This window comes from Bufo bufo, chromosome 2 (assembly GCF_905171765.1).
Source record: "Bufo bufo chromosome 2, aBufBuf1.1, whole genome shotgun sequence".
NCBI classification, from domain to species: Eukaryota; Metazoa; Chordata; class Amphibia; order Anura; family Bufonidae; genus Bufo; species Bufo bufo.
Window position 1 is genome coordinate 238983906 of NC_053390.1, and position 27250 is coordinate 239011155.

General features: G+C 44.8%; 1 protein-coding gene across 1 annotated transcript in view; it reads right to left on the reverse strand.

The window, feature by feature from the left end:
- The window catches only part of GALNT9 (polypeptide N-acetylgalactosaminyltransferase 9), an 832217-nt gene that overhangs the window by 17931 nt on the left and 787036 nt on the right, over positions 1 to 27250 (reverse strand). The window contains exon 9 of the mRNA XM_040416273.1: positions 20085 to 20180. Coding sequence (XP_040272207.1) covers positions 20085 to 20180 — 96 coding nt within the window. The remainder of the gene's footprint in view (positions 1 to 20084; positions 20181 to 27250) is intronic.

Sequence of the window (27250 nt, forward strand, 5' to 3'; positions counted from 1 at the left end):
TCAGAAAGGATTTTTTTTTTTTCTAAAATTAGAAAAATTGGCTTCTACTGTACCTCACAGTTTTTTTTTCCTTCCTCTGCATCAACTTGCAGGGTAAGGGATCTTTCACACTTGCGTTGTTCTTTTCCGGCATAGAGTTCGGTCGTCGGGGCTCTATGCCGGAAGAATCCTGATCAGGATTATCCCAATGCATTCTGAATGGAGAGAAATCCGTTCAGGATGCATCAGGATGTCTTCAGTTCAGGACCGGAACGTTTTTTGGCCGGAGAAAATACCGCAGCATGCTGCACTTTTTGCTCCGGTCAAAAATCCTGAACACTTGCCGCAAGGCCGGATCCGGAATTAATGCCCATTGAAAGGCATTAATCCGGATCCGGCCTTAAGCTAAACTTCTTCAAATGCTTTCAGTTCACTTGCGGTGTTACGGATCCGGCGTGTAATTCCGGCAAATGGAGTACACGACGGATCCGGACAACGCAAGTGTGAAAGAGGCCTTACAGGCTTAACTGGATGGACAGATGTATTTTTTCAGCCTTATAAACTATGTTACTATGTTACTATCCCCCTCTCCTTCAAATTATTAAAAATAACCTAGAACGCTGGTCTAAAGGAACATTTACATGACTTGGTCAGATTGCTATTTTTAAAATGAATGTCCTTCCTAGGATTGTATTTTTATTTCAGGCTCTGCTCATTAACATATCAAGCTCTTACCACCAAGCTGACCATTTAGTGAGAATTGTATTCTGGGTTACACACAAAGAACATAAGCAATGGGTGGATTTGGAACAATGCTTTCTTTCTACACCCTTTCCCACAACTCCTGGTTGGGTCCATACACACCATTGGTGGTGCATACACACCCTACTATAGACTCAAAGTTCCGAATAGCAGCCTCTGTTTTTCTTAACTCTGACATCTGCTTTCCCATATCCAATATTTCCTATTCCCCTCAGGTATGGATAAGGGATCCTTCAAGCAGTGGATTAGTGCTCCCTTGCTGGCATATATTTAAGACATTTTCCATACCAAAAACTGGTGTGGAGAATGATAAATAAGCCAGGCTTCCCCGCTCAGGCCATTCCCCCTTTTCTTGCCATTCTGGAAAAGTGTCTTGAGCAGGGAAAAGTTTCAGATTTTGCTGCAAAAATGTAGTTTGACAAAATCTGCAACTTTAGTACTCCAAAAAGTGGTGTATAAGAGTTAATAAATGTCCCCCATATTCCTTTTTTTTGGATTGGTTCTCATGTGGAAGCCTTAGTGCATTGTCAAGGTATTGGCACTTATGTACACTGAGTAATTCATATGTTTATGTGAATGTATTTCAATCACAGATGGACAGATATTTGACTTGTCCTTCTGGGTTTATGTCTCAAATCTCACTTTTATTGCTTTTAATTTCTTGCAAATGTTAAATAAAGAATTTAACAAAAATAAAGAGATTGTTACACACTATACGATGTCTGATTTACATTATTCATGGCATAACCCCTTTAAAGAGGCTTAAATCTAGTCTTTGATGTAGCTGTTTTCTCTTTCAGTCATATCTGCTGCCCCTGTACACCATTGCTTGCGCCATCACTTGAATATACTGCGCTGTTTCAAACAATCACTTTGCTTTTACTCACCATATGTTCCACTGACATAGACTGTTAACATCTTTTCCTGCCTGTGCTGCCTGCACCTCTGTATAATAACTGTCTGTTACGAAAACCCCTTTGCGTTTGTGATATCTCTGACAATAGGGAGTAACTCAGCAGAAAGCACAGGACACAGACAATGTAATGTGGTGACACATGACACTTTCATTTAGTGCATTCATGCAGAGCCAAGACTCTTGATGATCGTAACCGCTCTGATTCTAAGGAAACATAACCATATCCTTTAGTTTTTTAGTCTTTTAAGTCTTAGTATATTTAAATTTCAATGTGCTTTATTCAATTGAAATATTTGCTTTTCATTGGAGATAACACTGATGAATAAATCTGACATTACATATTTATACGAAAGCATTATCTTTTGTACAATTGGATCGACATTTGAAAAATCTGTCATGTTATAATTTAGGAAATTAGTGCTCAACTTAAAATGAATTGATTAGCTAATAGTGAACACTTCCATGGTACTAGGTTGGTGACAATTTTTTTTATATACTGTACAGATACCAAAACGACATATACTAAAACTTAGTTTCTGTCTATTCTTGACCATTCCAAAAAGTCTTTCTCCCTCTATCTGCAAGATACTACAGTAGGTTCTTATACATTATATATAAGTCTCTGTTCAGACTAGTGCCATGGCTTCTGGTTGCTAAGGGCAATGACTGATTGCAGTGGTCAGTTACCACTGCAGTCATGTAAAAAATACCATCCAGGACAACAGGAGCAGTGGTGCTGGAGTGGAAGGGATTGTCTGAGTAGTATTTCAGTTTGGACAACTCATTTCAGTCTACTAAGTTCTTGGCTAATTATTTTGTAAAAAGGGATCCTATTAAACCCCTTTGATTCATATTTTACTTTATGTATATTCTATAATAAGACCAGCAATTACTGATGTCTCTCAAGCTGTGAAAATGACAAGCCATAGATTTTTGTATGCTTTATGGGTTGAAGAAAATAGACAATACAAAGATAAATTGCTTAGTCTAATCCTTGAGTAAAACATACAGACCAAGATTTTAAGGAAATCTGAACTCAAGAGCAAGTGCAGTGGATCAATCAAGATAAATGAGTTTCACGGGTTGACATAAGAACCCTTTACATGGCCCGATGTAGCAAGCGAACAAAGGAAAGGAAGTGTTCCTTCTAGACAATTGCTTGCTCATCAGTGGAGGTGACTGCTGAATTTAGCTAGCTCCACCTTCTTAAAGTGCCTCCCTATGAGTCAAAGTCTTTTTTTTATTTTTATAAGCCTTGGAACATGACAAGGGAAAACCGCCAAGCCAAATATCCATCTATAGACAGCTTATTTGGGGTGCTTGCCCCTCATCAGTATGGAGTAAGATTCTGGCTTGCTGAGCGCGATGCCGTAAACACAGCTTAGTCAAGGTGCTATCTCTCTTTAAAGAGACCAGCTGTGTGTGCTGTGTATCCATGTCTATGGATGGATATTTGGCTTGGCTATTTTCCCTTGTCATTTTCCAAGGCTTGCTAAGAAATTGGACTTTGATTCACAGGGAGCTACTTCCAGAGGGTGGCGCTAGCGAGATTGTTCTCTTTTCCTGGAAGAAACATCTTTGCATATGCCATTCAAGGCTTACAGACATTCTTTATCCTGTCTTCAACTTAGTGTCTGCAAACTGTTGTACTTGTAAAGGCTAGTCCTGAGGACCGTAACATGCAGCAGAAGGTCGGTCTGTAACTTTTGCTAATATTTTTTATTTGCAAATAAATACGGTAGTTAAACATTTCAGCTCTGTCAAAAATACTTAACATAGTTAAATATGCAAATAAAATCTCTCCAGCCTTTGTCACCCGGATTCTTGTAACAAATGGAAAAATAAAGAGCAGCGGGAAATATCTTTGCTGTGAAGATGGCGTTAACAAATAGCCATTATGAAAACAAAGTGTTCAGCTGAGTGTTATCTTAAATTTATAGGGCAGCGCGTGCTGTTGGTAATAGGAGAATTTATGCTTGGGTAAAGATAACTAAACAGACAGGAAACATTATTAAGATGTGTTGGGACAATAAACTAGACATATAATATTCTTTTTTACACAGTGATAAGCCTGCCTTGCTGTTTTTCATGTCTTAATTACATAAATACACATGTATTTCCATTATCTTAATAAAGTATAATCCTTTTCATTAAGTTTTACAACTCTCCAAATGTAAAGAACATAAAGCACAAGACGACTGAGAACAGTTTGTATTAACATACCTGTAGCTAGGCAGCTGTATACTGTATGTGTATTAGGACTCTTTCACACAGCCAGCTTTTGGCCAGTAATTTCTATCAGTGATTGTGAGCCAAAACCAGGAGTGGAGGCTACACAGATATTAGATATAATAGAAATATTTCTTCTTTGTGTTTCACCCTCACCTGGGTTTGGTTCACAATTTAGTGATGAGTGAAGCGAAGCATCCGAAGTAGAATTCGATCAGAAGTTTAGGAAAAATTTGATTTGCAACTAATCCGAATGTCTTCGCGCTTCATGGTAACGAATCGTTTTTCCCCCCCCTAAAATGGCGGCTACACGTGCTACAAAACTAAAGTAAGAATGGGGGCGTGGCTTGCTCATGGCGGAGTAGGACGCACGGCAGAACAGCTCTCCCGCCATGCTATTGAAATAGACTGTTCTTTCTACCGATACCCTCACCAAACACCCGGAATGGGGAGGAAAACAGCCAAGGGTCCGGTGGAGAGCGATCATCAGCCTGACCAAGCAGGCATTCAGAAGTTTTTCAGTTCCCAGCCCGGGACCGAGGGGACTCAGACTGCTGCTAAGATGGCCGCCGCTCCTCCTCTCTCCAGCATGGAGGCTGCCGCGTGCTCTTCCCCTTCGGACCGGAGATCAAGCAGTCCCGCCTTGTGTAATCAGAAAGTGGCTGGGATATAAGGGCACACCTTCAGGCCCTACCTACGAAGACGGACTTGGAGAACTCTGTTTCCAGATTGGAACAGACCTACAAGGTAGAGATGGAGGCCCTGAAGGGTGAAATTAAACACCTGGGCCACAGGGTGGAGGCCTCTGAGGTCGCCCAGGAGACCTTTCAAGGCCATCTAGAGGAACACCATACGGTGTTGGTGGCTCACTCTAAACACATCTCCCAGCTATTATCACATCTGGATGACATCGACAACCGCCATCGCAGGAACAACCTGCGGATCAGGGGGGTCGCAGAGCTGGTCCAATCAAGCAACCTGGAGCGCACCATCCAATCGCTGTTTCACTCCTTATTAAAGGGAGAGGATTCCTCTCCCATCGAAATGGACCGCGTACATCGTGCCCTGGGGCCGAAATTGGCCGACCCAAGCAGGCCGCATGACATAGTATGCCGCGTCCACTTCTACAAAGTAAAAGAGGCTATCCTGAAAGCAGCTCGCCAAGCTGACAAAGTGGAAGTAGTTGGATCCCAAGTCCAGATAATGCCGGACCTCTCTAGGAGAACTCTCCAGCTGCGCAGGGCAGTCCGCCCCATTCTCACCTTACTAAGGGACAGAGACATTCAATATAGATGGGGGTTTCCCTTTCAGCTCCATGCCAAGAAGGACGGCAAATCGGCAATCTTCCGAGACCCGGAGGACCTTTCCAAGTTTCTTGAGACTTTCTCACTACCATCAGTCTCCCTCCCGGACTGGCCATCTGTATCATCTCCATCGCAGCCACCACCCAGGGAGCAATGGTCCTTAATTTCTCCCAGATCGACGAGGCAGAGGAAGTCGCCGTGATGGCTCCGGTGTTTACTTACCCTTTTTTTCTTCTTCTGTTGGACCTCCACCTCCGCCTGCAGATAAGAGGCCAGTTCTGACTTCCTGGATATTGGCCACTGCAGGGGACTTTCTGTGCACATGGATGCCTAGCTAGGGCAGTTGGTTGGGGGTCTGATACTTTCAGTTCTCACTTACAGTATACATTTATTAGAGTGAGGGTTAATCACTATGATGTTTTTTCTTTTTTCTCTTGTTAGACAGTCTAAACAGTATTCTTGCGGATGTTTTACAGTGGTGGGAGAGTCGCCGACTTTGTGTGCACTTTCACTTCTCCCTCTCTAGTTAGGGTAGTGGGACTTGTTCCCGATACTGTTGTTTAGCTATAGGGCCATAGGCTGATGGCTAGTTGGTGTTTTGTATTGTTTGTTCGTTCCCCCTGTTTTGTCCTGTCTGGTTTTGTCCTGTCTTGTCTTGCTATGTCTTGTCTGTCCCGTTCAGCTCCCCGGGTGTTTCTTCCCTTATGTCCTACTCTCAGAACTCAGGATGTTGCATTTGTTCTCTTCTAGTTGCATAAGATGAATCCTATTAAGATCTGTTCCTTTAACGCCAACGGGTTAAATAACCCCGCTAAACGGAACCAGGATTTATATAATCTCCATAAACAAAAGGTTTCCATAGCCTTCTTGCAGGAGACTCATTTGAAGTCGGATAATATCCCCTTCTGCAAGAACAGATACTTTACATACTGGGCGCATAGCACGTTCCTGGAATCTAAATCTAGGGGCGTGTATATCGCGATACACAAATCCGTACCATGTAAGGTTTTGCAAGCCTCTCCCGATGAATTGGGGCGCTACATTTTTCTTAAAGTGTCTATAGGTTCTCAGGTATTGGTACTAGCTAACATGTATTTTCCTAACACAGGACACTCTCAGTTTGCTTCCACGGTACTGTCAGCCCTGGATACCTTTGCCGATGGCGCTCTGATCGTCCTGGGGGGAGATATCAATTTTCCACTGGATGCCACGCTAGATTCCTCATCAGGTAGGTCCTCTACCCCGACTGGGGTGGCCCGAGGTTTCCGGAGACACTTACACTCTCTCAGACTAGTAGACATATGGCGCAACTTACACCCTACTGACAAGGACTTTACATTTTATTCTACATCCCAAAATGTATATCATTGCCTCGACTATATTTTCCTCTCACATTCCCTGCTAGATCTTAATCCCTCAGCAGGTATTAAACCTGCTCTATTCTCTGACCATTCCCTAGTGTGGGTGACTCTAGCCATTGGGAGCCGTACCCGCTCACAATACCCCTGGAAATTGAATGACAATATTCTTAGGGACCCGGTCTGTTTAGCTGGTATCCATTCGTCTATCACTGACTTCTTAGCGGTACATGAAACGGATACTACCAGTCCCACAATTAAATGGGAGACGTTGAAGTGTGTGGTGCAGGGCGGTTCCTCCTACACGCTTCTAGGCTGAAGAAGATCAGGGCTGGGAAGATGGGTGAGCTGTTACAAAAATTAGCTGTGCTTGAACGTAGACATAAGAGCTCCCTCTCTGCGGTCGTGTATCAGGAACTATGCAACACTAGATTGGCCCTCAGGAGATTGATTAACCAGAAATATTTGGGCTTCAGAGATAGGTTTGACAGACTTATGTATGGACAGGGAGACAAGAGTGGTAAAATGTTGGCCAGAGCCCTGAGACCCAAGCATAGCTCCTCCTATATTCCATCTCTTAACCGGAGAGAAGGAGGTAAGTTCCATTCTACTGGAGACATCTTGAGGGAATTCCGTGCCTACTACACTGAGTTATATAATCTGAAGGGGAAGTTCGCCGAACTTCAACCCGAGGCCCGGCTCCAGAAGATCAGAGACTATGTCTCTGGCCTTGTGGGACCCAAGTTGACCGCGGCCCGTAGGGAGGCCCTGGTGGAAGTAATCTCGACCCAGGAGGTTAGGAGATCCATTAAAGGCTTAGTGGTTGGTAAGAGCCCTGGACCGGACGGGTTCACCTCCCGTTTTTATAAGACCTTCCTAGAGGACATATCAGGTCCCTTCACCAGTATGTGCAAATCCCTGGTGGAGGGTGCTTCCTTCCTGCCACAGGCTCTAACAGCGCATATTTGTGTTATCCCCAAGCCTGGGAAGGACCCCTTGGCCTGTAGTAGCTACCGCCCGATATCACTGATCAACATCGATGTTAAGATTTACGCCAAAATACTAGCTGAAAGACTGAAGCCTTACTTGCCTTCGCTGATACATGAGGACCAGACAGGTTTTGTCCCTGGACATGAAGCCAGAGACAACACCATCCGCTCTCTAGCCTTAATTGCCCGAGCGTCCACGATGAAGTCCCCCCTCTGACTTCTCTCGGTTGATGCCGAGAAGGCATTTGATCGGGTGGATTGGTCTTTTATGTCGGAGGTCCTTAGGGCCTTTGGTTTTGGTCCCAATTTGTAATGCAGAATTACTGCTTTATACCACAACCCGAGAGCCCAGGTGAGGGTTAATGGCTCTCTGTCGGCCCCATTTCAGATCCATAATGGCACGAGGCAAGGGTGCCCCCTCTCCCCCCTGCTGTACATATTGGTTATATGTCCAGGGGCTATCCATAGTATTCAGATATATTGGGCAGACTAGATGGGCCAAATGGTTCTTATCTGCCGACACATTCTATGTTTCTATGTTTTCTATGTTATGGAGTTTCTGGCCAGAGCTCTTAGAGCTAACGATTCCATCAAGGGTTTCCAGGTGGGGAGCATATCCAAGATCGCCGTATATGCGGACGATCTTCTAATCTTCTGCTCAGACCCGAGGGTCAGTCTTCCTAACATTTTGAAAGAGTTTGCACTCTTTGGAGACGTCAGTAAATTTAAGGTCAACCTACATAAGTCTGTGATCCTAAACATCAACCTTCCTGAGTCCCTAGTGCGTGACCTACAGTCCTCATTCCCATTTAGATGGTCCTCCAGCCACCTCACATATCTAGGTACGTCTATCCCCTCACGCTTGACAGATGTTTTTTCACTCAATTTCACTCCAAAGGAATCTGAAGGCCTGGAGGCAACTACTGTTGTCATGGTTTGGGAGAATTCATGCGATAAAAATGAATATCCTCCCTTGGATTTTATATCTATTTCGCACCATACCGATGCCCTTACCTTGTGGTTGCTTTAAGGCCTTCAGATCACTGTTCCTAAGATTTATTTGGGCGGGATCCTCCCCTAGGCTAGGTATGCGCTTTCTGGTTCGTCATAAGCTTAAAGGGGGAATGGGGGTCCCTGATCTCTCCAACTACCACAAAGCTGCAATTTTCTCGTACATTTTAGATTGGTTCCACAGCAGCTCTTCTAGGTGGGTTCAGCTCGAACGAATGGAAATGGGACTTCCAACCCAAAATTTGCTCTGGTTGGCCAGAACCCATAGGCCTTCGAAGCTCCCCTTCCTGGGATAAGCACGTGGTGGCTCTAGGGCTTACCACTTTTCCGGGACCGCTGATCCCCATATTTAACAATCCAGGGTTCCCTATGGAGGAGGGTACTCAGAGGGTGCTAGGGCTCCGAAAAGAAGATAACCCACAGGTTAGACCGTTAATAGCTGGTGGGGCCATTAGGCCTTTGGATTCGTTTGTTGACCCAGCCTCTGGGGGGGGGGGGGCGTGGTTACAATATCATAGCATAAAGATGTTCCTGCAAACACTAGGCCCCTTGGAAAAACTTTCTAGGGATCTTACCGCTCTCGAGTCTCTTTGCCTCCAGAATACACCACCCACACATTTAGTGTCTCTGGTCTACGGGCTACTCCAGGAGGGGGAACGACCCCTCCCGTCCCTGCCATATGTGAGGGCATGGGAGAAGGAGCTGGGTAAATCCTTTTCTTCTGACCAATGGGAGAGGGCACTCACACTGTCACACAAATCGTCCGTCAGTTGTAGCTTACAAGAAAATAATTTTAAGATTCTTTCTAGATGGTATAGAACTCCTGTTCTGTTGCATTCCTTCTACCCAACATGTCCAGATATCTGCTGGCGTTGTGAGAGAGAGAATTGGCCCACGTACTTTGGCCCATGTTTGGTGGCAGTGTGATCGCATATCCCCATTTTGGGAAAAATCAATGAGCTGTATGGTCTAGTCAGTGGTAACACCGCAAGGTGGACACTGGAGGGCGCATTATTGTCTATGTTCCCCGGCTCCCTCTCCTCCCTGAAGGTGGGTCTCTTGAGATTCTTCGTACAGGCGGCTCGTCTGGTTATCCCAAGACATTGGAAATCTACGGAAACACTGCGTTTCGAGGAATGGCTTAACACATTTGAAAAGATACATAGAATGGAGGAGCTCTGAGGATGGGGGTCATGAGGCTAAATATCTTAAGATCTGGTCTCCTTGGTTGCTCTTCAAAGGTTCCCAGTCTTATCATATGTGGCTGGGCAACGTTTCTATCAATGTATAATACTACTTGTTCTTATGTTTTAGGCATTTTTCCCTTCTCTCCCCCTTTGTTTCTGTCTTGTATGTGTATATGTTCCCCTGTGTTCTTGTTCTCTTTAAGAGTGGGCGTATGTCTATATGCGAATTGTGTCACATTACTGATGGACCGCCTTATATTTGTTATGCACACAACCATTTTCAGTATCCTTGTACTGCTAATTCCAGAAATGGTATATTGCTGTGTCTTGTGGTTGTATGCCTTTGCATTCACTACTTTTTTTTGTCCTTAATAAAGAGATTGAACAACAAAATTAAAGTAAGAAGCCTGGGAATGCAAGATCACCCATAATTCAATGCAGACAGCCAATCCACAGCTAGCCAGCCCCTGTAATGTCACAGTTATTTAAATGCCTCATCTCATGCTGTCGCCATTTCACTGTGAGCCATGCATAGGGAGAGATATGACAAGCGCTAGAAAGAAAGCCTTTAATTGTAGAATATTGGATAGGGAGAGTACATGGACAGTGTAGGGATATTGTAGGGAGAGCATAGGGCTAAAGATGTCGCGAACATAAAATTTTCCGTTCGCGGACGGCGAACGTGAATTTCCGCAAATGTTCACGAACGGGCGAACCGGGCGAATCACCATATACTTCAACGCACCGCAAACAACCGCAAACAGTCCATTTGCACAACCGCAAACTCCCCATTTCCACAAGGTTGTATACCAAGCTAGCCATGTCCCGTTCCTTGTCCTCACTGACGTCATTGAAGGTCTCTTCCTCCACCCAGCCACGTACAACACCAAGGGTCCCCGAAAGGTGACAACAAGCCCCCTGGGATGCCTGTTGTGGTTGGTCTTTCACCTCCTCAAAGCCACCTTCCTCCTCTGACTCCTCTTCTTCAGACTCCTCTCTCTGCGTTGCCGCAGGTCCAGCAATCGGCGACGACAAGGCTGTTTCTGGTGGTGATGGTGACCACAACTCTTCCTCTTCATGCTCATCTACGGCCTGATCCAGCACTCTTCGCAGTTCACGCTCCATAAAAAACGCATATGGGATGAGGTCGATTATGTTGCCTTGGGTTTGACTGACCAGGTTTGTCACCTCCGCAAAAGGACGCATGAGCCTACAGCCATTGTGCATGAGCATTCAGTAACGCGGCCACAAAATACCCAGCTCCGCAGAGGCTGTCCTCTTTTTTTTAAATTAAAAAAATCTGTTCTTAGTTTAATCTCTGTTTTGTCCCCTATCAGGGGCCGGTGTATGGAATAGATTTTAGGAACCGGGAGATGGAAAAAGATGGTTAGTCGGTCCTCTTACTTCCAATTTGGGGCACTGCGCGTGCGCCGTGCAATGTACTGTGCCACCCTATATGAGTGGTGTGTTAAGTAGTACTATTCCTATCAGTTTAATCCCTGTTACGTCCCCTATCAGGGGACGTGTATCGAATAGATTTTAGACAACCGCAAAGAGTTGTCAATAGTTGACACACTCATGACATAAATTTTATTCCTCTATGTGTCAATCTTGGTGTAGCGATGACTGTGCTCGTGCGCACATTTGGGAGATTGCAGGCGATGGCAGTTTTTCAAAGCCTATGGTCGTGCTGAGGTAGTTCAGTGACAGTTAAGTGACCCAGAAAACAATGATTCTGCAGTCTGGGCCCATTGTTGGCCTAGTAGGCTTTAATGATCACCTTAGATGATCACAAAGAAAATTAATGTTTTTTCTATGAAAAATTATCCAGCCGATCGCTTTTGGTCTGTTCACAATGAAGCAACGACCTTATCATCTGGGGTGTGCCAACATTGCCAACACACTCATAGAGGTGATCGCTTCATTGTGATACGCAAGCCCCTTCACCACAACAAGGTAACGATCATGAAGGGGAATTGACACATGTATGTGTCTTTTTTTTGTTTTGTTTTTGCAGCCACAGTGCAGCACCAGAGGCCAGAAAAATTAGGCATGTACACATGCCTGAAAAATTAGGCATTGTTGCAGCCGCTGCTACAAAATTGATGTTTTCCAGGCAGAAAGTGCACTAAAACATTGCGGCTTGAACCCTAGTTGGTGGCGGAGAAGTCACACAAGTCATCCGGCATGCAGAGATTAAATACAGCCGCGTGTGGACCATTTTTAGCCCAAGGCATCTCATCAAGCCTTTTTTAGTCAAATGCATCCCCCACTGTAAGTCCCTTCGGGATCCATGCCTCATTTATCTTAATAAAGGTGAGGTAATCTAGACTTTTTTGACCTAGGCGACTTCTCTTCTCAGTGACAATACCTCCTGCTGCGCTGAAGGTCCTTTCTGACAGGACACTTGAAGCGGGGCAGGCCAGAATTTCTATCGCAAATTGGGATAGCTCAGGCCACAGGTCAAGCCTGCACACCCAGTAGTCAAGGGGTTCATCACTCCTCAGAGTGTCGATGTCTGCAGTTAAGGCGAGGTAGTCTGCTGTCGGTCGAGTAGTTCTCTGAGGGTGGACCCCGAAGGGCTGTGGCGATGCGTAGGACTTAAAAAGCTCTGCATGTCCTCCATCAACAACACGTCTGTAAAGCGTCCTGTCCTTGCTGGCGTGGTCGTGGTAGCAGGAGGATTACTTTCACCTCTTCCCCTGTTAGATTCCCGTTGTGCTGTGACATCACCCTTATACGCTGTGTAAAGCATACTTTTTAACTTGTTTTGGAACTGCTGCATCCTTTCCGACTTCCGGTAATTCGGGGGTCTAGTAGCGTGGCCACCCAGTACAGGTCGTTCTCCTTCAGCCTTTTTATACGAGGGTCCCTCAACAGGCATGACAGCATGAAAGACCCCATTTGCACAAGGTTGGATGCCGAGCTACTCATGTCCCGTTCCTCGTCCTCACTGATCTCATTGAAGGTCTGTTCTTCCCCCCAGCCACGTACAACACCATGGGTACCAGATAGATGACAACGAGCACCCTCGGATGCCTTCTGTGGTTGGTCTTCCCCCTCCTCAAAGCCACAATCCTCCTCTGACTCCTCTTCCTCAGACTCCTCTTCCAGCGTTGCCGCAGGTCCAGCAAGCGATGATGATAAGGCTGTTTCTGGTGGTGATGGTGACCACAACTCTTCCTCTTCACGCTCATCTACGGCCAGATCCAGCACTCTTCGCAGGGCACGCTCCAGGAAGAAACAAATAAGATGATGTCGCTGATGGTGCCTTCGGTGCGACTGACTAGGTTTGTCACCTCCTCAAAAGGACGCATGAGCCTATAGGCATTGCGCATGAGCGTCCAGTAACGTGGCAAAAAAATACCCAGCTCCGCAGAGGCTGTCCTAGCACCCCGGTCATACAAATACTCGTTGATGGCATTTTCTTGTTGGAGCAGGCGGTCGAACATTAGGAGTGTTGAATTCCAACGTGTCGGGCTGTCGCAAATCAAGCGCCTCACTGGAATGTTGCTTCGCCGCTGAATATCGAAAAAATGCGTCATGGCCGTGTAGGAACACCTGAAATGGCCACACACCTTCCTGGCCTGCTTGAGGACGTCCTGTAAGCCTGGGTACTTATGCACAAAGCGTTGTACGATCAGATTCAACACATGTGCCATGCATGGCACATGTGTCAACTTGCCCAAATTCAATGCCGCCAACAAATTGCTTCCGTTGTCACACACCACTTTGCCGATCTCCAGTTGGTGCGGGGTCAGCTACTGATCCACCTGTGCGTTCAGGGCGGACAGGAGTGCTGGTCGGGTCCGGTGTGACTCTCTGCTTTCAGGCAAGTCAACCCAAAGACGGCGTGACACTGTCGTATCCGGGATGTTGAATAGCCCCTGGGGAGCTGGGGGGGTGCAGTTGATGTGGAGCATGACGCAGCAGCAGAAGAGTATTTAGCAGAGGAGGTTAGCGAAGAGGATGGAGTAGGAGGAGTAGAGAAGGAGGCAGCAGGCCTACCTGCAAGTCATGGCGGTGTCACCAACTCCTCTGCAGAGCCACGCATTCCATGCTTGGCAGCCATCAGCAGGTTTACCCAATGCGCAGTGTACGTGATATACCTGCACTGACCGTGCTTTGCAGATCAGGTATCAGTGGTCAGATGGACCCTTGCCCAATGACTTCCTTTTCCACAATAGAGTACAGGTTGGGGATTGCCTTTTGTGAAAAAAAAATTCGGCCGGGTAGCTTCCACTGCGGTGTCCCAATAGCTACAAATTTTTTGAAGGCCTCAGACTCCACCAGCTTGTATGGTAAAAGCTGGCGGGCTAAGAGTTCCGACAAGCCAGCTGTCAGACGCCGGGCAAGGGGATGACTCTGTGACATTGGCTTCTTATGCTCAAACATTTCCTTGACAGACACCTGACTGTGGGCAGATGAGCAGGAACTGCTGAAGGTGAGAGGCGGAGTGGCGGGTGGTTGAGAGGGGCCAAGGAGGACAGCAGTGGTTGACGTGGCTGAAGATGCTGGACCAGGAGGAGGATGGTGGCTTTGAGTTTGTGTGCTGCTTGTACTCATCATGTGTTGATCCCATAGGCGTTTTTGATGTGAGATCATGTGCCTTCACAAAGCAGTTGTACCTAGGTGGGTGTTGGACTTCCCACGAAGTTTCTTTTGGCACAGGTTGCAAATGGCATCGCTGTTATCAGAGGCAGACACACAAAACAAATGCCACACTGTTGAGCTTTGTAATGATGGCATTCTGGTGGTGGCAACAGCATACGTTGATTGGCGTGCTGTCTGGCTGACCCCGGGTGCCGATACATGCTGTCTGACTGTGCCACTAGCTCCTTGCGACGACCTCACCCTGCTTCCAACTCGTCTCCTCCTCCTCTCTGTCTCCCCATCTGAACTTTCCCCCTGTTCTTCTTTTCTTCGAGCAGGCACCCACGTGACATCCACGGACATATCGTCATCATCAACCGCTTCACTTGTATCTGACAACTCAGCAAAGGAAGCAGCAGCGGGTACAACATCATCATCATCACACAGTACGTCCATGTGTGTAATGCTGCCTGACTGAGACATATTCCTGTTATCTACATCCTCTGGCAATAATGGTTGCGCATCACTCATTTCTTCCAACTGATGTGTAAATAACTCCTCTGACAGATCAAGTGAAGCTGCTGTGGTGCAAGTGTTGGTGGTGGCGGCGGGCGGGCGAATGGAAACTTGAGAGGTGCCCGAAGCTGAGCTGAAGGAGGATGGTGCGTCAAGGTTCCGAGCAGAAGCTGTAGAAGATTGGGTGTCCTGTGTAAGCCAGACAACTATGTCCTCAGAATTTTTCCGGGTACGTGGCCTCTGAACACTGGTTATTATTCCAGGGCCAAAGGAAATCACAGCACCACGACCACAACGGCCCCTGCGGGGTGGCCTGCCTCTGCCTGTCATTATTTTTTTCGATTAGTGGTACTATGCGTGCAAGGTACTGTGCCACCCTATATGAGTGGTGGGCAGTGGGCACAGTACAGTCTGTGGGCCTGACACACACTGGCAGGCAACTGCAATTATATTACACAGAAAAAATGTAATGACTTTTTTATCTGCAAGGTACTGTGCCACCCGATATGAGTGGTGGGCAGTGGGCATAGTACAGTCTGTGGGCCTGACACTCACTGGCAGGCAACTGCAATTATATTAAAGGGTAAAAATTAAATGACTTTTTTATCTGCAAGGTACTATGCCATCCGATATGAGTGGTGGGCACATAGTACAGACTGTGGGCCTGTGGCCTCTCACACACAGGCAGGCAACTGCAATATATATATATATATATATATATATATATATATATATATATAAATAAATAAAAGCAGACTGATGTACCAGCCCTAAAAAGGGCTTTTTGGGGTGCTGTCAGGACGCTGTCCTGACAGCAGATGAGTCTTTGAGGACTGGAGTGGACACAAAACACTGGCCTAGCTAACGATTTCCCTACTAATTCAGCAGCAGCAGCACTCTCCCTGCTCTAACTAACACTGCATCTTCAGAATGAATCTAAGATGGATGCTGTCCTTGCTTTTTGATAGGAGGTGGGAGGGTCTGGGAGGGAGGGTATGCTGATTGGCTGGAATGTGTCTGCTGACTGTGAGGTACCCTGCTCAATGATGGCATATAGGGAGCGGACCGAACATCGCATATGTTCGCCCGCCGCGGCGAACGCGAACAAGCGATGTTTGCCGGGAACTGTTCGCCGGCGAATAGTTCAGGACATCTCTACATAGGGAGACTGCAGGACAGGGCAGAGAAAGTGCAGGGACTGTAATCTGAAGCTGAAGGGATCCATAGGAGACAGGGTAGTTTGCATCAATCTCTGTGTAGGGCACAGAGCTATCTAATTGAACGGTGTTTACCTTGTTTAATAGATAAGCTTTTTAATTAGGCTTTGATTCTCAAATTGGGTTGAATAGCTTGTCTAATTCTACTGTTATTGGGGTGTCCACCTTGTTGAATAGATAAAAAATTCTATTATGCCTTGATTCTCAAATTGGGATGACTAACCTGTCTAATTATACTGTTATTGGGGTGTCCACATTCTTTAATAGATAAACAGTTCTATTACGCCTTGATTCTCAAATCTCCTTTATCTGTTATTGGGGAGTCCACATTGTTTAATAAATTAAAATTCCATTAGGCCTTGGGTCTCAAATTGGGGTGAATAACCTGTCTACTCCAACTGTTATTGGGATGTCCACATTAACAAATCTATAACCCCTTCATTCTCATATTGGGGTGAATAACCGGTCTTGTTCTACTGTTATTGGCATGTCCACATTGTTTAATAGATAAACAATTCCATTAGGCCGGGCAGTGTCAAAAATGTTGCTGGGGCTAGCACAAGTAGTTGCAGAAGAAGGGGGGGCAGGGGGTGTTAGCAGCAGCATAAGGCCAGAGCTGCCACTGTCAACCAGTAGTCATGTTTTGAAGACCAATCCTGCTGTCCATTAATGGTGACTTGGTCTTCAACATCATCTCAATTGACATTAGTCACACACAGCCAGGAGTCGGTGGGTTCTTCTGAAACCACACTTATTTGACATGGCCCAGGAAGAAGCTCTGTGCTCTCACCTGTCCTGAACCTGCCTCTTTCCTTTGCTGCTACTTCTGCCAGGCAAGCAATGCATGCCGCCAACTCTGCTCTGCTTTTCAGTGACGATGAGCTTATTGAAGACAGTCAACAGCTACTGGCCATATGTGGTGGGGAGGTCCACTGCTTCCTCATGAAGGTGTGCAAGTAGGAATGATGACAGTCACATGGGAGCAGGTTTTGCGAGCGGTCAGCAACGCGACCATGAGACTGGTGAGGGTGACAAAAGTGACATGCAGACAGTAGTGGATAATGATTTAGTTGATCACACATGGGAGCCAGGTGAAGAGGGGGCTTCATCATCACCATCAGGAGGTGAGGGTGGCAGCCTACCCATTAGACAGTGGCAGGGTGGCAGTGTGCCGCTGAGCCAGCTGGGTGCAAGCATGGCCATGAGCCAGTAGGGTAACCACAGTGTGAGATCTGGAACCAAATGTGCCTGGGGTAGACTGTCTGTTACTCAGGAGCCTACTTGTCTGGAAACGTCTAGCGGTGCATGGCTTCATAGAGGCAGTGGCAGGCAGTGGTGGGGGTAAAATGCCATACTTGAGGGTGTGGGAATTGTTTATTAAGAAGCTGGAGGATGTCAGTGTGGCCATATGTAGAATCTGTGGGCAGAAGGTGAAGTGCAGCCAGAGTGCCAATGTTGGCACCACAGCCCTGCGTCAGCACATGGAGCATCACCGTACAGTGGTCTGGGAAAACCGTGGCACTAATGTAATGATACAGCCTGAGGCATCTCCCAGCAGCAGGCACCCCTTCTCCAGCAGTCCAGGCTCCAGCACCTCAGCAGAAGAGAGCTGTGTTTCTTTCCTATTTCTTTCCTATCGTCTACTGGTCCTGATGCTCATCCTCCTACTCCTCGTCACGCGTTTCATCAGCAATCGATCATCAAGACGATTGCAAAGAAACATCAGTATGCATGCACTCATCCAATGGCGCAGAAGCTGAACAAGCTCCTGGCAAAGTTGCTGGTACTACAGTCCCTCCCTTTCCATGTGGTTGACTCTGCACATTTCAGAGAACTGGTGGCTTGTGCTGAGCCAAGGTGGAGAGTCCCAAGCCGTCACTACCTCTCTAAAAAAGCTGTACTAGCCCTTCATACGTACGTACAGCAGAAGGGGGACCAGTCCTTGAGCTTGTCGGTGTCTGGTACAGTTCATGGAAGCACCGACGTGTGGAGCTGTAACTATGGTCAAGGACAATATATGTCCTTTATGGCCCACTGGGTAAATGTGGATCCTGCCCAGGCACACCAGCAACGTGGCCAGGTGATATCAATTCTGCCTCTACATTCTCATGCTGTGATTCTGGTGCTAATGTCTTCCGCTGCATCCTCATCTTCCACCTTGTCCTCAGCCTCCACTGTAGGCACAGTTCTGAGTGATACTCCAGCATACCACCTATAAGGAAAATGGTGGTGTCACACTGTTCTGCAACTGGCCAGCCTGGGTGAACAGAGTCACAATGGGGAGGAACTGCTCCACGTCCTTCAAGGGGAATTCGAATCCTGACAATCTCTTCGCTAACTGAAGATCGAAACCATGTTCACCAATAATGGGAAGAATATTCTGTTGGAGCTGCATCAAACACGGCTGACCCATGCGTCCTGCATGGCACACGTCTTTAATCTGGTTGTAAGCTGGTTTCTGAAGTCTTCCACCTAACTACAAGACGTCTTGAAAAATGACCAGGAAACTGTGCGTGCACTTTAGCCACTCGTACCATGCAAACCACCCCCTCCTTGAGCTGCAAAGGCAGAATGGTGTTTCCCAACATTGTGCCATGTGCTTGCATAGTGACAGCAGCATTAGCACCACTTGTGTTATTACTGCCACTGTTGTTTCCTCCAACTCTGAGACTGGGCCACTATGTTGACTCCTCATGCTGTTGCCAACCTCCCCACTCTGTGAATGGGCCACTATGTTGACTCCTCATGTTGTTCTAGGGCCACTAGTGTCCCTGTTTGGTCTTGACATCACCATTTATTTTACCCTTCTGATCTATCAGAAGAACTGAAAAATTCTAAACACTATGGATCTTGCCTTTGGAGCAGCCATAAGGCCTCGATCACACAGTCAGTATTTAGCATCAGGATTTCATCATGATTTGGAAGCCAAAATCAGGAGTGGGTCCAAAACACATGCAAATATTTCCATCACATGACATCTCTGTTTTGGACACTCCTGTTGTTGCCTTTCAAATCCCGATCAATTACTGACCCGGTGAAGGCATTTGCTCAAAAGACAGGATCCGTTTCTTTTTGGGTTGTTCTGATGGATCAGAAGAAGGGAAAAATAAACAGTGATATCAACACAATCTTACTGCTGACACCCTCCCAACTCTATCATGGGGCCACTAAATGCATCAGTGGCTAACAAAATTGTTTATCTATCAATCTATGCTGACGGTGTAAAATGAGACATCTCTCCCACTATAGTAGAATATTTGTCCACTGCGTGGTTAAGTATATTATACCTGAGGCTAACATTGACCTGTTAGACTGAGTTCACACTTCAGCTAGAGCCAATATCAGGAGCCAATCCTACTCTCAGATAAGGTATCATGAAAAGAACTGCACCTATTATCTGTTTTTGACCTGTAACTGACCAAATAAGTGAAGTGGGAATATTTCATTTAAAAAAGATAGAGTAAGTCCTATTCATGTCCACAATCGCGGACAAGAATAGGCATTTCTATATAGGGCTGGCCATGTGTGTTCCATAAAATGTGGAATGCACACGGCTGATATCTGTGTTTTGCGGATCCACAATTTGTGGACCGCAAAACACTTACAGTTGGCTGAATGTAGCCTAACAGTGACTGGATATAGCTTATTTAAATCACTTTGTGATAAATTAATTCGGAATTAATTCGTAATCGTGAGATTACGGCGTTCTAGCTTTCTGACGTTGGGGAGCAAGGAGGAGATTCTAAAGATGCGGGGCGGTGCTGGGCTCCTTCACGCTGGACTCATCTCAGGGACATGACTCATCTCAGGTTAATTTGCATACGTATCAAATCTTTTTTTTTACACAATAAAAGCACACAGAGCTATGGGGACTGGGTATTGCGGATGTGCTAGCGGCCATCTAGCAACCCATGTCCTCATCTCTATACACAAAATCCCGGTGATAGGTTCCCTTTAACATTCAAGCAGACATAGCAGTAAACCTGAAATACGTGTTGCCAAACAGCTCCATGCACCGCTTACCTGGGAGGACATGCCATGGCAAGGGTACAAAATGGCTTTGTTGTCATCTTCAGAACCTTGATCCAAACAATAGCCTGTTGCTTTACTGTTACGAAGCTGAAATAACAAAAAGTCATCAAAAGAGTCAATAACTGTATTAAAGCAGTACAAAAATTACATTACAGAGAAAATTAATTCTATACATTTTTCTTATTACAGTTTACACTTTAACCTTGATGTTTATTGAACATAGCACTGCTAGTGCTGAACTGCTCTGCAACAACAAGATGAACCTCATCTTTTGGTTCATACAGTATGTTCTGCTTCACATTAATTCCATGTACAGTATACTGGCCCATAATTATTCTATTCATGATGTCTTTCTGCTAAAAGGGGAAATCCAACCAAAGATAATAATCTGACATGCCATAGATATGTGTCAGAAGATGCATAAATGCAGTTTTGTAGTTCACCAGTTTGGACCATCCAGCTCATGATAAGGCCTCCTGCACTCGACCGTATGCTTTTTCAGTATTTTGTAGTCCGTTTTTCACGGATCCGTTGTTCCGTTTTTTGTTTCAGTAGTGTTTCCGCTTCTTTTCCATTTTGCAGTTCCGTTTTTCCATTTGGTTTCCATTTTTGACCAGTTTTTTGCGGGTTAAAAATTTTTCAATAGATGTTTCCGAAAAAATGGAACGGATACAGAAGACATACAGATGCATTCCGTATGCATTCTGTTTTTTTTGCGCACCCATTGACTTTAATGGAGCTATAGATGGTTATTTGCGGGCAATAACAGGACATGTTCTATGTTTGAACGGAACAGAAATACAGAAGTGGAAGGCATACAGAGTACCTTCCGTTTTTTTTGCGAATCCATTGAAATGAATGGTTCCGTATACGGAATGCAAAAAAAGGAAAGTAAACGGAAAAAAAACATTAGTGTGCAGGAGGCCTAAGAGAGAGTCCTGACAACTGTACTGTGGTGCAACGGTAATAAGCTGAGTCGTTGTGTGAGTGTCAAATAATCTGATTTTTGGGTACCATTAAAAAAAGATGACAGGTATAATGTATACAGCTACACAATTCAAAGTAAAAGGTTGGAGGGAACTCAAATCTCTGGAGATTATAAGGAGATATAGTACATTATATTCCTATTATAGTACATGTATTATTAAGATTGAGAGTCAACAGAATCAAGAAGAATATATAAAATGTGATATATAAAAAAATGATACAATGCGCTCTAATTATATAAGTCCCCTTTCAATAGTCCATATGGAAAGCAGTGCATCAGTACACACTGTGAGATGTATCTAGGGTACAGTGTGTTCAAACTATAATTATACGGATCACCAGTTCCACCTAGACTATTCAGCTGAGGGTATATATTTCCCAAAAATGTTTAAACCTAGGAAATAAGAATAACAAAACAAGAAACAAAAATCAGATGAGAGCTACTCAGGATCCTTTGAAAAAATGCCAAGTGGTGCTCCTCATAAGTCAATGATGTTTAATTTTGCCACATATATTCATAGTCAATTGTGTCACATATATAGAGACGCTTCTGTGGGTTTTATCGCCACCATTAAAATGGCAACATCATAAGTGCAGTCTCCAGACCTTTCATGCAGCCACCCCGCACTGTTCCACAATTAGTTTACAGAGGGTATCGTATTACTCGGATTTATATTTTATCTAAAACAAAGAAATGCTCATTTTTGTGGATTTAAATGCATACAGATTTTTTTTAATCAATGCCCTTTACATCTGCTCACTATCATTCACTTCTAGTCCATTTGCTTGCCAAGATCTTCTCTGTCCCATGAGATTTGAGCCAGTTGGTTACACTGTGATCAGTGATCTGCTACAATAACATGGATTGATGCATAAATAGCTAGTGTAATTTTGGGCTCCTCCTTCATTCCTAGCCTTGCTTCACAGAGATGTTCCTTCTCTGGAATTGTTGTTGATGATGACCATCTATACAGCCAGACTAATGACTGGTTCATGTAATTGTAATGTCTGTCTTCAGTCCCGTCTGTTCCAGGACACTTTGTATTTGTCTCATGATCTTGTTTTTAGACATGATAATAGTGATTTGATTGCCGTTAGCAGCCTAGACAGATGTATACTTTCAAAGACAGGTAGTTTTCCTTTGCATTACTCCTTTGCAATTCTGCTGTCTTACATTTCATTGTAGGCATTTATCTACACTGCTCAAAAAAATAAAGGGAACACAAAAATAACACATCCTAGATCTGAATTAATTAAATATTCTTCTGAAATACTTTGTTCTTTACATAGTTGAATGTGCTGACAACAAAATCACACAAAAGAAAAATATGGAAATCAAATTTTTTAACCCATGGAGGTCTGGATTTGGAGTCACTCTCAAAATGAAAGTGGAAAAACACACTCCAGGCTGATCCAACTTTGATGTAATGTCCTTAAAACAAGTCAAAATGAGGCTCAGTAGTGTGTGTGGCCTCCACGTGCCTGTATGACCTCCCTACAATGCCTGTGCATGCTCCTGATGAGGTGGCAGACGGTCTCCTGAGGGATCTCCTTCCAGACCTGGACTAAAGCATCTGCCAACTCCTGGATAGTCTGTGGTGCAACGTGACGTTGGTGGATAGAGCGAGACATGATGTCCCAGATGTGCTCAATTGGATTCAGGTCTGGGGAAAGGGTGGGCCAGTCCATAGCATCAATGCCTTCGTCTTGCAGGAACTGCTGACACACTCCAGCCACATGAGGTCTAGCATTGTCTTGCATTAGGAGGAACCCAGGGCCAACTGCACCAGCATATGGTCTCACAAGGGGTCTGAGGATCTCATCTCGGTACCTAATGGCAGTCAGGCTACCTCTGGCGAGCACATAGAGGGCTGTGCGGCCCTCCAAAGAAATGCCACCCACACCATTACTGACCCAATGCCAAACCGGTCATGCTGGAGGATGTTGCAGGCAGCAGAACGTTCTCCACGGCGTCTCCAGACTCTGTCACGTCTGTCACATGTGCTCAGTGTGAACCTGCTTTCATCTGTGAAGAGCACAGGGCGCCAGGGGCGAATTTGCCAATCTTGGTGTTTTCTGGCAAATGCCAAATGTCCTGCACGGTGTTGGGCTGTAAGCACAACCCCCACCTGTGGACGTCGGGCCCTCATATCACCCTCATGGAGTCTGTTTCTGACTCTTTGAGCAGACACATGCACATTTGTGGCCTGCTGGAGGTCATTTTGCAGGGCTCTGGCAGTGCTCCTCCTGTTCCTCCTTGCACAAAGGCGGAGGTAGCGGTCCTGCTGCTGGGTTGTTGCCCTCCTACGGCCTCCTCCACATCTCCTGATGTACTGGCCTGTCTCCTGGTAGCACCTCCATGCTCTGGACACTACGCTGACAGACACAGCAAACCTTCTTGCCACAGCTCGCATTGATGTGCCATCCTGGATAAGCTGCACTACCTGAGCCACTTGTATGGGTTGTAGACTCCGTCTCATGCTACCACTAGAGTGAAAGCACCGGCAGCATTCAAAAGTGACCAAAACATCAGCCAGGAAGCATAGGAACTGAGAAGTGGTCAGGTCACCACCTGCAGAACCACTCCTTTATTGGGGGTGTCTTGCTAATTGCCTATAATTTTCACCTGTTGTCTATCCCATTTGCACAACAGCATGTGAAATTGATTGTCACTCAGTGTTGCTTCCTAAGTGGACAGTTTGATTTCACAGAAGTGTGATTGACTTGGAGTTACATTGTGTTGTTTAAGTGTTCCCTTTATTTTTTTGAGCAGTGTATATAGATGTCACATCATATTTTTGCTCAAGTTCTGCACTTCATGTATGGGTCTCATGGGAAAATTAGATAGTTAGCATCAATGAAAGCATGAATTAAAGTTTACTCTAGTTTAAGGTCTGTACATTGGTCACAATTTTTGTGTATTATTTGTAATTATTCATTGTTTGCAGAGTTGGCCACCTTTAGAATACAATTTTTTTTAAAGGTAATATACTTTTCAGTCTACCATTTACATATTTTTATATTATTTATGCTTACCCCTTTATCTTAAGAATTAATTGGCAAATTTTATTTCTTTATCCATGGATTTCCTCCCACATTAAAAAAAAATAATGATATACAATGATAATAAATCTTGTATTAAATAGTTCCTAGGGGGTCAACAATAGAAAAAAAATGCTATGTTAATTTCTCTGCTTTTAAGACCGTGATACCTCACAAAATAGTTATTACTTAGCATTCCCAATACATCTATTTTATGTCAACTTTTTTAAGGACTAATTTAGTTATGAAGTCATTTTGTAGGGCTTACATAGTAGAAATCACCTATAATCCCCTCAAATTATTCAAAACTGATTTTTAAAAAACTGTTAACCCTTTATATGTTCCATGTAAATTAAAGGAAATGGAGGTAAAATTTCACTTTTTTTTTGCAGATTTCCCATTTTTAATCCATTTCTTCCTGTAATATAGCAAGGGTTAACAGAAAAAAAAACCTCTATATTTATCACCCTGATTCTCCAATTTACAGAAACATTCCATATGTGAAAGAGCACCATATAGATTTTTGAGGGCAGATTTCACTGAAATAATTTTAAGTTACCATGTGGTATTTGAAGCCCCCCTGTTGCACCCCTAGAGTAGAAACTCCCAAAAAGTGACACAATTTTGGAAACCATGGGATATGGTTGCAGTTTTATTGGTACTATATTGGGGTTGTAGGGGATCAGCGATTCTTTCGGGGGTCATTCTCACAGATATCTTCAGGACACCAAGTTTAAGAACCAAACACCCTGTGAACACGTGTGGCTTTCTGAGCCAATGTCCCACAGCCTCCTGGCTGTACAGAGCACAGTACTCCCACTGTCTCCAGTCCAGTGTCTCTTGGGGAATCGTGGTCTCTCCGCCCTCCTGGCTTGGACCACACTGGCAGAGCCTTCAGGCCTCTGTCCACAGGTAACACACTTCACCCTTGCTGACACCCTGGGAGGTGCTTTGTGCCAGCCTGATTACTTCCAGCTCATCTCGCCTATGGTGGAATAGGGGTGTGGACCGAATTATCCACCCCTTCCTTGCCTATACCCTGCGTGAGACCTGTCACTGTCTCACAGGGTATATATGATTTTTGATAGCTCGATATTAAGCATTTTGTGCAGCAAGGTAACCACAAAATGGCTATTCTGGCACAGTTTATGTTTTTTGTTTTTTTACAGCGTTCTCCTGGCAGGATGTATCATGTGTTTCAGTTTTACATATATACAGTGTACATCATGTCGGTGTACATCATGTGATATTTTTAAAGAGCAGGCCATTATGGATGCAGAAATACCTAATAAATTAGCTTGCATCATTCTCAAAGTGCAGCATTTCTAAGTGCACTAGAAATATTCAGGAGACTAACTTAGAGCTTTCCACTGGAGCAGAACTTCAGCTGTGTTTTTGGTGGCTACTCAGACACACTGCTTCAAAACAGGTAAGGAATTTGCTAGACAGGTTTTTGCTATTGTCTGATTGCAAATGAACATAGGGCCATTAAGGTTTAAATTTGTTGTTGGGGAGGAGCTTTTGTGGGAGTGTGTGTATATATAGCAAGATAATATTAGCTTGCCTAATTATAGCTTGCATCATTCTCAAAGTGCAGCATTTCTAAGTGCACTAGAGATATTCAGGAGACTAACTTAGAGCTTTCCAGTGTAGTAGAACTTCAGCTGTGTTTTTGGTGGCTACTCAGACACTCTGCTTCAAAACAGGTAAGGAATTTGCTAGACAGGTTTTTGCTATTGTCTGATTGCAAATGAGCATAGGGCCATTAAGGTATTAAATTTGTTGTTGGGGAGGAGCTTTTGTGGGAGTGTATGTATGTATAGCAACATAGTATTAGCTTGCCTAATTATAGCTTGCATCATTCTCAAAGTGCAGCATTTCTAAGTGCACTATAGATATTCAGGAGATACTCAGGAGGTAATCTGAAGGTGAATACAATCTAAAAAGTAAGTTTTGTTTGTTTGAAACTGTTCCCCTCTTTAAAATGGCAGACCTGGTTCATAGCAGGAATTGTTGTGCTATTATTTCATGTTCCACTCTTTAGAGGCATGGATGCTGTCTGATCTGTAGACAGCTCTCTGTAATGCAGCAGGAGATGGCATTTTTTAAATCTGAGATTTGTAAATTAACTGTTAAACAAACTTAGGCTGGGAATGTTGCAATGCCACTGCCACAGAGGCCCCCTAGAAATGGAAGATGGGTTACTGTAGGTTCTGGTAGACTTAGAGTTGTTGATAGAAGACATGTCCCACAGTCTGTGGCTCTCCATAATTCATTTGCAGCACTTTCAGAGTACAAGAGCAACATGGAGGATGGCTCAGGCACAGTGGGTGAGGAGCAATCATCTCCTATGCTTAATGTATGCAAGACTGCAGGCAAAGACAAAAAGGATGAGGTGAGGATTGAAAGTAAACAGCTGTTGGTGGGCGATTCTATCATAAGAGGTGTGAAGTTTGAGGAAAATGGTTTTGTGAGATGTCTCCCTGGTGCTACCGCTAGCATGTACAGACAAGGAATCCTTAATATTGTTAAGCAAGCAAAGCAGGAAAGAGAGGTGGATGTTATTGTCCATCTTGGGACAAATGATCTGGCTTGCAATGAGGTTTCAAAGGTGAAGGAAGCTTTTCACACACTTGGTAATGATATATGGGAGGTTGCATTGACTGTTTCATTCTCTGCAATTTTGCCTGTGCATAACTTTCAGCATGACAGGCAGATGCACATTAAGGAATTCAATGTATGGCTTGGTGAATGGTGTCGGAACCAAGGGTTTGACTTTGTGCCTGATGTTAGCTCTAGTTGGAACAGAAAAGAACAGTACACAAAAGATGATTTGCATCTTTCTCTCAAGGGAACAAATGTCCTCAGTAAACAGTCCAAAGTATTTGCTAAGGCTTCGTGCACACAACCGTTTTTTGGGTCCGCTTCCGAGCCGCCGTTTTGGCGGCTCGGATGCGGACCCATTCACTTCAATGGGGCCGCAAAAGATGCGGATAGCACTCCGTGTGCTGTCCGCATCCGTTGCTCTGTTCCGTTGCCCCGCTAAAAAAATATAAAATGTCCTATTCTTGTCCGCACTTTGCATTTATATTGAAGGCTGTCCGTGCCGTTCCGCAAATTGCGGAACG